The 10472-nt window shown below is 38.8% G+C and overlaps 1 protein-coding gene across 1 annotated transcript in view; it reads left to right on the top strand.

The window, feature by feature from the left end:
- Nucleotides 1-9370, top strand: part of TSHZ1 (teashirt zinc finger homeobox 1) — a 55639-nt gene extending 46269 nt beyond the window's left edge. The window contains exon 2 of the mRNA XM_053961952.1: nt 4779-9370. Coding sequence (XP_053817927.1) covers nt 4779-7969 — 3191 coding nt within the window. The 3' untranslated portion in view covers nt 7970-9370. The remainder of the gene's footprint in view (nt 1-4778) is intronic.
- Nucleotides 9371-10472: the final 1102 nt, after the last annotated feature.

Below are 10472 nucleotides of genomic sequence, written 5' to 3'. Positions count from 1 at the left end.
GAACATTTCTATATACTAATACAGAAGACTCGCAAATCTTCCAGCACTCACAATGTGAGATTTTGGATTCTTTTGTAAAACTTTTATGACTCTATATTCTGGAAACGTGTCTGTAAATGATTTGGGTATTTTCATCTGCCTCTTGTTTTTCTGTAATGAGGGAGATGTGTGACTATAGATTGTCTTTTCTAGTTGTACCTTTTTTTTTCCTAAGACATGAAATGAGTTCTTGTGTGCAGTGAAAATCACCCCCAGCCTGGAGTGCAGTTTGTGCAAGGTGACAGTGTGGGCTGTGAAAACTTCTGCAGCTGCTGTCTCCTGTTGGCTGGGTAAATATTAGAAGCTGTGGCAATACATCTGTTGAAGAATGGTGAACGCTCACATTGTGCCACTATTGTTTAGTCACAGAGTAGGCCCTGATTTAGTGAAGAATTTTAGACCTAAACCTATCCCTATTTGTCAAACCTATGAAATAGGTATTTCAGTGAAAATTATTTCAGTATTCAATTCCTTTACTGAACTGTGACCTTCGCTGCTTAGGTGTTTCTTCTGAATAAATTTATTTATTTGGAGGATTTAAAATTGGGTCTTGAAGAGCTTACTGCATTTAATTTTGTAACTACTAAAACCAAATACAATTATTACTTTTGGTGCTTTTCAAAGTAATTTATTCAATGTTGAATCCCTTTTTGAATGGAAAAGAGTACCTTCGCCGAGACATATTCCTTCAAAAGCACAGTTCCAAGGTTGTGGAAAGGTTTCATGTGAGAATATTTGTATTTTTAACCACATCCTTACGTTTCAGATCTCTGTCTGCTTTTTCAAACAATGGATGTGTATTTATAGTGTAAATATTCTCACTGAAGCAAACACAATGTGCTGTGCTACTCACATGTACAATATATAGCATCTCATGTCCACTTAGATTAGAATGCGCAGCTTTTAACACTGCTCAAAGATGACAGTATATCTATGGGGAAGCATTGGCATCCAGAAGGCACATTTTATAGGCACAAAAAAATAATAGCAAGAATTAATAGGAAGAAAAGAAATACAAAATGGCCCCCCCCCAATTTTTTAGTTGTCTGGAATTTGAAGGTTTTTCCCCCTTTTACACCTTGCATTTGCCTCAGTCTGTCTAGACACAAATGAGAAAGAAGAGAAAAGCTGACGCTATATTCTTTAAATTCTTGTACTTTTAATATAGTTATTGTTGAGGAGGATCATTGTTTATATCTGCTCTTGATATTTTTGTGTGGTTTTGGGACATGTGTAAACCAGCAGTACCTTTGCAGATGCAGGAATGTCTGGAGAAGATTGCTGAGAGTTGCTCAGTCACAGAAGGATATGTTGTCTGAAATCTGTCTGTTCATCTACATTTAGTAATTTAGAATCTGAAGGTCTCATGCTTTTATTTACAGTAGAATATATTACTTCTCTCTGCAAGTAATTATAATAGGAACATTTTTGCTGTGTTTAAAATACTGAATTTTATTTATTTGTCTAATTTCTGTGAGAATTTTAGTAAAATGTACATGTTTTTAGACATTAACATTCTTCCTTTTGTTTGCTTCTCTGTTAGCTCTTACAGAAACCTTTTCAGTTAGAGAATTGCACTGACCTTGCAAAATACCATATGTTGAGTGTGCTGCTATTCATCTCATAAGCATTAGTAGTCTTGAATGAACAGGTATTGTCTGTATCCTATGATAACCAGAGGAGTTAAATAGACTACTTTTTTATTGCAGTCACAGGAATTAAACATTACAGATAAATTAGTCTCTTTTTTGTTAAGAAGAATTATTTCTTTGTGACTTTAGATACATGTACAGACATGTGGGTGTGCACATCATACAAATTCAGGGTTTATTTAGAACTGGCTTAAATTCTGAAATAGTAAAAAATCATTGTTCTGGCCATTTGTACATTGTTAATCCTTATATTGCAGTATATGTTGGTAAGCGAGTGAACTCAATCACGTAGTAGTCTCAGCAAAACCAAAGAGTAGAAGAAGTGAGTAAAAGATGGATATTTCACCCTGACACTCGGTTTCTTTGCTTTGGCAGTTTAACATGGACCTTACATTAGTTTTAATGTTTCTTGTGTGGTTTAGCTCCTTTTTATTTTTATGATACAGTGCAAAAGTATGAGAATAGAGAAAATGCCGCCATAAGTAAATAAAGAAAAATAAAAGACACGGCAGAGTTTCTACTTAGATATATAGATGGTTATATATAGCAATTATAAAAATATGTATTTATGTAATTTAGAATTAAATAAAGAGATGTAAACAAATAATTCATATGGATCCTTACAAAATGCTGTATCAACTACAGGAACATCCAGCATCTTACAACAGTTTTTTGCACCTACTTATTATAAATACCGGGATGTGAAAATTAGAGAAAAGTGGCATAGTTACACTGTGGTTAGTGAGAAGAAAGCTGTTCATAAAAGCTCAAAATATGTGTCCTCTCAGTTTTTAGCTTGTACTTGTTTTGGTTTTGTTTTTTTAAATAAAAATGCCAGATGGTAACTGCCCGTTTTTGTGCATTTTAGATCTCAGAGGGGTTTATTTTCTATTTAAAAATAATTTAAAAATTAGAAACCGTATTATTTAACTGTTCTTTGCTTTTCTGAAACTTAAAAATGTATTGTCTTTTGCCATTAAAAACTACTGCAAAAAGGTGTGTTGAATTAGAGGGCTAAGATATCCTAGACTACAGCTGTGGGAGTGAATTCTATGTGTGTACTTGGAGTTCAGAACTGCAGCGGTGCTACCATTCTCAAATATCTGCAGAGAGTTCCAACATCATCATTGCTGCAAGGCAGGGAAGCTGGCTGCTTTCTGAATTCTCTTACTACTTCTGCATTCTATTTTTCATTTTATGGACAAAGTGACTTTTGGAGAATATTTTCATCTGGCTTTACAATGCTTTTCTGGCATCTTCCTGGCCTTCGACTCCAGGATTATTTCTGAATTTTATTTATTGTGCTTAGCACTCACCTCTCCTTTTAAACGTATTAGAAAACACTTGAGGCTGATTTATCTGTTTGGGCCCTGATTAGAACTTTTTTAAAAACTAAAAGGTAAAATTATTGTCTGAAAATATTGACATTTAGGGGACAGGTGAAAAATGCAATGGGCATCTTGAGGTTCAGTACAACCCCAGTACTAGATAGAGTATTTTCCTACTTCATCTTAAAAGATCAGGCTGAAGCAGTTAGGGACTGCATTAAGACTGAATTGCAAAGGTGAATACATAATGCAGTACTGACCGTAATATGTTTCAAAGAGTATTCATATTGCAATGAAAGAAAATTCATTTTATTTTTCAGAAAAGACATTTCAGAATATGTTAGCAGCTGTGTACAAAAAGAAGCTCGACTTGTACTTATGCTCCCCCCAGCTGAAGAAGACCTCAGCTTTGTTAACATAATAATATGTATTTTCTGCATACCACATAGGAGCAGAAGTGCCTCTTTTCTGGCTTGCTTTCAGTATTGTACCATGAAAGGACACAGGACACATTTCAGCATCACTTGCTGCAGAGTTCAGCTGACAAGGAGGCACTTTTTTATTCGGTTACTGAAAATTGTTCATAATCCGTATTTTCTACCTTGACATTCTTATAAATTATCTACATTCCATTGGCATTGTGATTTTTTTAAGCTTCTTTTACAAAACTGGAGGGAAATGTGTACAACTATGTTTTCTGCTTTGCAATGAAAGTATACATTTATCACTTAGGTACATGTAAGTCACTTCTGTGAATTGAGCCCTTGGAGTAAATGTGTTTTGATGTAATGGCCATCTGCTCATGAATATCACATTTGCTAGTTTAACAAATAGTTTGATATAGATAAACACATAGTTTGGTGAGATCATATAGTTTCACAGATAGCAATGCAATTGCAAAAAAATGCAAAAAAAAAAAAAGAAAGTTTTATATTTTCCATAAACCAATAATCAAGCTGCAGTGGATATCTCAAGGTTTTTGTTTGTTGCTTTAAGAAATTAATCTCTAGCATTTACTTTTAGTTTCTGACTGCTTTTTTTTTTAAATGCTAAATGCAAGACCCACATCAGATCGTAACAGGAGGCAAACTACATCCTTCCCATTTCAGAAAGCAATCAGTCTTGCTTCTCTTTTCGCCTTTCAAAAATGAAAGCTGTTCTGCTCTCAGATGGATGCAGTACAGCCAGACACCAAGAGACCCTAGGAACAGCTGATCTGACACTCTTGCCCTGTATGGCTTCATTAGAATCAGGTATCAGTGACACAGAAATGGCCCCTGAAGCTGTAGCTAAAGCCAGTTTGCTAGAAAAGACAGAACTGACAAGATAGAGTTGGTCAAGTCAGTGGTTCTGAGTGTCATGGTCTGAGGGATGCAGGCCAGCTGCAACGTGTTACACATACATATGTAGTGCAGTAGATATAGCTCAGTACCAGGCTATTTTTTAAAGTTGATAAAAACTAGTTTAGTAGGCTCTTTGTTTGATTTTAGTTTTGATATTATGGCATTTACTGTGGTCCTGGCACATATTTTACTGCTGAAGTCAAAGTTTATTCTTCAGTATCACTGATATCAAACTGTAACTATGACAGAGTGTGTGGATTTATAGGAGGAGTATGTGAGTGATGGTGAGTTTGGGTTTTGGATGTATCTTCAAAATTTGTCTTCATGGTTACTGTTTTTAGTGCAGGAGAGCCATGTAAAATATGCGTGTTCAGTAACATTTTCTTGTTTCCCCCCATACCCCTCCTGTATTTTAGCATATGTTCCTGAGGAAGAATTGAAAGCAGCAGAAATAGATGAAGACAGCGTGGAAGATGATGGGCTGTCTCTGGACATCCAGGAGAATGAGTATTTGTGCAATGAAGAAGCGGAGATCAAAGAGGCTCAAAGCTACCAGAACTCCCCAGTCAGCACTGCAACTAATCAGGATGCAGGCTATGGTTCGCCGTTTAGTGAAAACAGTGATCAGCTGGCCCATTTCAAAAGCACTTCTTCTAAAGAAGAGAAAGAGGATCCTCAGTGCACAGACAATGTTTCCTATCCACAGGACAGCTTGGCACAAATAAAAGCTGTATATGCAAATTTGCTTTCGGAGACTTGCTGGTCCAGTTTAGCTTTGGACTTAAAGAAATCCAATCCAACCACCAGCAACAATGGAATCAGCCAGAATGAAAACACGGCCAGTACTGACACCAATGCCAATTCCCAGAGTACTTGTACTGCTGGTACCAACACTAGTACCAGTACAACCACCAGTAGTACTAGCAATAGTAATAGTAATAGTAACAGTGGTGGCTCGGGTTACGACTGGCACCAAGCTGCGTTGGCTAAAACTCTGCAGCAGACGTCGTCGTATGGACTTCTCCCGGAGCCGAGTCTCTTCAGCACAGTACAGCTTTACCGGCAAAACAATAAACTCTATGGGTCTGTGTTCACCGGTGCCAGCAAGTTCCGATGCAAAGACTGCAGTGCAGCCTACGACACGCTGGTGGAGCTAACAGTGCACATGAATGAAACTGGACATTACCGTGATGACAACAGAGATAAAGAAGCTGATAAGACCAAGCGGTGGTCAAAGCCTAGGAAACGATCGCTTATGGAAATGGAAGGCAAGGAGGATGCCCAGAAAGTGCTGAAGTGCATGTACTGTGGGCATTCGTTTGAGTCTTTGCAAGACCTCAGCGTCCATATGATAAAAACAAAGCATTACCAGAAAGTGCCTCTGAAGGAGCCAGTACCAGCCATCACCAAATTGGTCCCTTCTACCAAAAAGCGAGCACTTCAGGACTTGGCTTCGCCTTGTTCACCTGAGCCAACAGGAATCACGGCAGAAGCTTCACTGAGTGAGTCTGCAAAGGATCAGAAAACTGCCAACCCCTACGTGACTCCGAACAACCGCTATGGCTATCAAAATGGTGCTAGCTACACTTGGCAGTTTGAGGCACGCAAAGCCCAAATACTGAAATGCATGGAATGTGGCAGTTCCCATGATACTTTGCAGCAGCTCACTGCTCACATGATGGTCACTGGTCATTTCTTGAAGGTGACCAATTCTGCTTCCAAAAAAGGCAAACAGCTAGTGTTGGACCCAGTGGTGGAGGAGAAAATACAGTCTATACCTCTTCCACCTACCACCCATACAAGGCTACCAGCCTCCAACATTAAAAAGCAGCCTGATTCCCCAGTGGGCTCCACAAACTCGGAGGAAAAGAAAGACCTAGAGAAGGAAAAGCTGGTGATCACTGAAACAGAGAAAAAGATTAAAGAAGAGAGTGAGGACTCTACGGAGAAATTCGAGCCAACAACTTTGTATCAATACCTCAGAGAGGAGGACCTAGATGATAGTCCTAAAGGCGGAATAGACATATTGAAATCCCTGGAGAACACAGTGACAACAGCCATCAGCAAAGCCCAGAATGGAGCCCCTTCATGGGGAGGATATCCCAGTATCCATGCAGCTTACCAGCTCCCGGGAACAGTCAAACCCCTTCAGCCCGCGGTGCAGAGCGTTCAAATGCAGCCATCCTACGCAAGCAGTGTGAAATCACTGTCGTCAGAACACAACGCACTCATCCATTCCCCAGGCAATCTTACACCCCCACCTCACAAGAGCAATGTATCTGCTATGGAGGAACTAGTGGAGAAAGTTACAGGTAAAATCAATGTGAAGAAGGAAGAGAAGCCTTTGGAGAAGGAGAAGAGTTCTCCAGTTAAACCCATGTCACCTGCTGCTAAAGAAAACAAGGACTTCCCAAAAGCAGAAGAAATAAATAACAAACAGCAGCCAAAGAAGAGCTCTGAGTCTGAAGTTCAGAAGGTCAAAAAGGATAGTCCAGCAGAAGCACATACGCCAAATGGTACAGAGCCACTTAAAACAAAGGTTGCAAATGGCTGTAACAATTTAGGAATTATCACAGATCATTCACCTGAGCCATCCTTCATTAATCCATTGAGTGCTTTACAGTCCATTATGAATACCCACTTAGGCAAAATTTCTAAGCCGGTAAGCCCCTCTCTGGACCCTTTGGCCATGCTGTACAAAATTAGTAACAGCATGTTGGACAAACCCATTTACCCAACCACTCCAGTCAAGCAGGCTGATGCTATTGACCGGTATTACTATGAGAACAGCGATCAACCTATTGATTTAACTAAGTCCAAAAACAAGCCTCTTGTTTCCAGTGTGACTGACTCTGCCTCATCCCCGCTGAGGGAGAGTGCTCTGCTGGATATTTCCGATATGGTGAAGAACCTCACAGGGCGTTTGACACCCAAGTCTTCAACTCCCTCTACTGTGTCAGAGAAGTCTGATGCTGATGGGAGCAGTTTTGAGGAAGCTCTGGATGAACTGTCACCAGTACACAAGAGGAAGGGCAGACAGTCCAACTGGAACCCTCAGCATCTTCTGATCCTTCAAGCCCAGTTTGCTTCCAGCTTGAGGGAAACCCCAGAAGGCAAATACATTATGTCAGACCTAGGTCCACAAGAGCGGGTACACATCTCTAAGTTTACTGGTCTTTCCATGACCACAATTAGCCACTGGCTGGCCAATGTGAAGTATCAGTTAAGGAGGACAGGTGGAACTAAATTTTTAAAGAACTTGGACACAGGACATCCTGTTTTCTTTTGCAATGATTGTGCCTCTCAGTTCAGGACTGCTTCTACATACATAAGTCACTTAGAGACACACCTAGGGTTTAGTTTGAAGGATCTGTCAAAGTTGCCACTTAATCAGATTCAAGAACAGCAGAATGTTTCAAAAGTCCTCACAAACAAGACTTTGGGCTCACTTGGAATTGCCGAGGAGGACTTAGGCTCCACATTCCAGTGTAAGCTCTGTAACCGAACTTTTGCAAGCAAGCATGCAGTCAAACTGCACCTTAGTAAAACACATGGCAAGTCCCCAGAGGACCATCTGATCTATGTAACTGAGTTAGAAAAACAATAGCGTCCAGGTAAGCAGCCAGGTATGCAAGTGACCACAGGAACATTGCACTAAACTTCTTCATAGTACTGCACTAGGCCTGACCTGAGCCTCTGAAATCAGTCTTACTTTTGTTGCTGAACTGCCTATCTGGACCTTGGTTTTTCTTACACTTATTTTGTAGTTATATTTATATGCTCTTTGTCTGATCTGTGCATGGTTATTTTTTTGTTTCTGTTTTTATTTTTTGTGAGTCAAAGTCTGACCTTTATTTTCAACATCTGTCCTTGATGTTAAGCTATCTTTTGTAGAATATAGTGGGAGACACTATTGAGAGACATTAATTTAGCCGTAAAGAAAGACACAAAGAACAATGATAAAGAGACATCCTAAAATTACAAAGTTGCCATGACAATAAAGGTCACAGAACCTGGTAGTGTCAAGTTTTAACCCTCTGAGAACTGTAATAGCATTTCTGTGCCTTTCCCAGTGACTAAATAAGTAAATAAGGAAAAACAAAATAAAAAGGCTTAAAGGCATTTCATTCAAATAAAAGCTGTGTCGGAAGCAGGACTTTTTTTTTTTTAATGAATGAGCTTCCTTTTATTTTTTTTTTTTAATGCAGAGCTGGTTTGTGAAGATATTGTGCATGCAGTCCTTGGAAGAAGGAGAGCTGTGTAGTACTCAAGGGGTTAGGAAGCCACAACTGTATAAGTTAAATAATAATTTAAAAAAAAAAGCAAACCAATTTGCCACTATGCCCAAACTCTCTGGATGCTGAGAATTGCCACTTTTTGGCAAAAGGAAAAAAATAAAAAAGTATGCAAGCTGTTATTTAAAACAAATGTAAAAAAGCTCTTTTCTTTCCTTTATTTTTTTTTTTCTGTAAAATACTGCAGTTTATAGTTATTTACAAATGTTAAGCTTTGGTACAAGCTGACCTTTCTATAGTGTGCTGCATTGGTAAATGAAAACAAAAAAATTGGGGCAAATGTTGGATTCTGTTCCTTGTAAATTGCCAGCATCAGCTTAAAAAAATACATGTTACATATCGTACCATTTTAAACTGTTCAACTTTCTTTGTACCTTCTGGCTGTATGCTTTCTCTTTTAACTTTTTATATTGTCATTTTATATTCAATTTCTGTGTATATAATGTAAAACCACACTTTTTGAATAAAATTTAGTTCCTGCAGCTTGATATAAATAGAGGAATTTTACTGGCACCTGCATCTTTCCAGATGCATGTACTTAAAGGAACTATCTGACAAAAAAAAAAATAAATAAAAATAAAGCAAGCAATGCACTATGAATTATACATTTTGATGTTTTATCATTAATATTGTACAGTACATTTTGGTTCACACAATTAAATCCACTGTTTTCTCAAGTGTAAAATAAACCCACATGCAGTTCTTGATTTACATACATTGTCATGTCGTCATTATATTGCCTTTGAGGTGTTACTCCAGCTATAAGAGGCATCGTTTATATAATCAACCAGCGAAAATCTATTTGAAATCATCTCTCGTGATCTGTGTGCTGACGTGTCTTGCTCAAAGCTGTAATGCTGGTAACCTCTTAGAAGAGATCTGCAGCAGGTACTCACTGCAAAAGGTACATAGCCAGAGCAGTGAGGGGCATTCTGCTCCTCGCTGGGGCACAAAGAGGCTGCAAAGGTTTTGGCCAAGTTAATTTCCTTATGCTGTGCGACTGTACCCGCAGCCATTTTCTGTGTGCGTTCAAAGGCCGTCTCCTCCCTCCCTTCTCTGCTGAAGCACCTTTTGATTTCAACAGTTCCATAGTCAGAGGCTGTGGCTCCTGCCCCTGCAGTCTGTTGGATGCTGTGGTGCTGCCTCTCTGGCAGCAGTGAAGACCTCAGAGGCTTTGACACCAGTTTTTACTTACAGTACAAGGAGGCAGACCTATGTTTCTCTGTACTTTTTAAATATTGCATTTTGAGGTAAGCTGAGCGCTATCATATCAGGTGTTTCCCTTAATCTTTATTTCTGTTCTGTTGAATGCAGATGTCATTTAGAATGTAAAAGAGAGCTGTCAGAGCCTTCACTTCTCTATCTCCTGAGTGCTTTGACAGTTACAGTGTATGAAAGCCTGGGATCTGCTATCCATTACACTTTTTGGATGGGCTATTAAATACGAGGACCTAGAGGGGTTTGCTTTCACGTGGTATTAGTGATATTATTATGTTATATATACTTCTGTGTACCTACGTATATTTCTGTTTCTTCTTCTCAGTTCTTTTGAAAGTAATTTAAATGTAAGATCTTTGCTTCCAAATACAGCATGGTTCAACATTTAAGCTTTACTTTAGCTACAGCTCCAGAAATACCCATGCAATATTCTGTTCTCTGTAAAAGCCTATCAGGTCCAGGTCAGTTACATTTGCACGGTGTTTCTAAGTAGTGCAGGAAAGTGCCATGAGGGTTTTTTAAAATCTCCTTTACTTCCTTCACTGCTAACTACCTATGTCCTTCAGGGGATCTAGCCATTTAGACATTTCAGTTCAA

Source organism: Vidua chalybeata, chromosome 1 (genome assembly GCF_026979565.1).
Source record: "Vidua chalybeata isolate OUT-0048 chromosome 1, bVidCha1 merged haplotype, whole genome shotgun sequence".
In the NCBI taxonomy this organism is placed as follows: domain Eukaryota; kingdom Metazoa; phylum Chordata; class Aves; order Passeriformes; family Viduidae; genus Vidua; species Vidua chalybeata.
The sequence above is the reverse complement of the archived record's forward strand: the minus strand, read 5'-3'. Positions and strand labels throughout refer to the sequence as shown.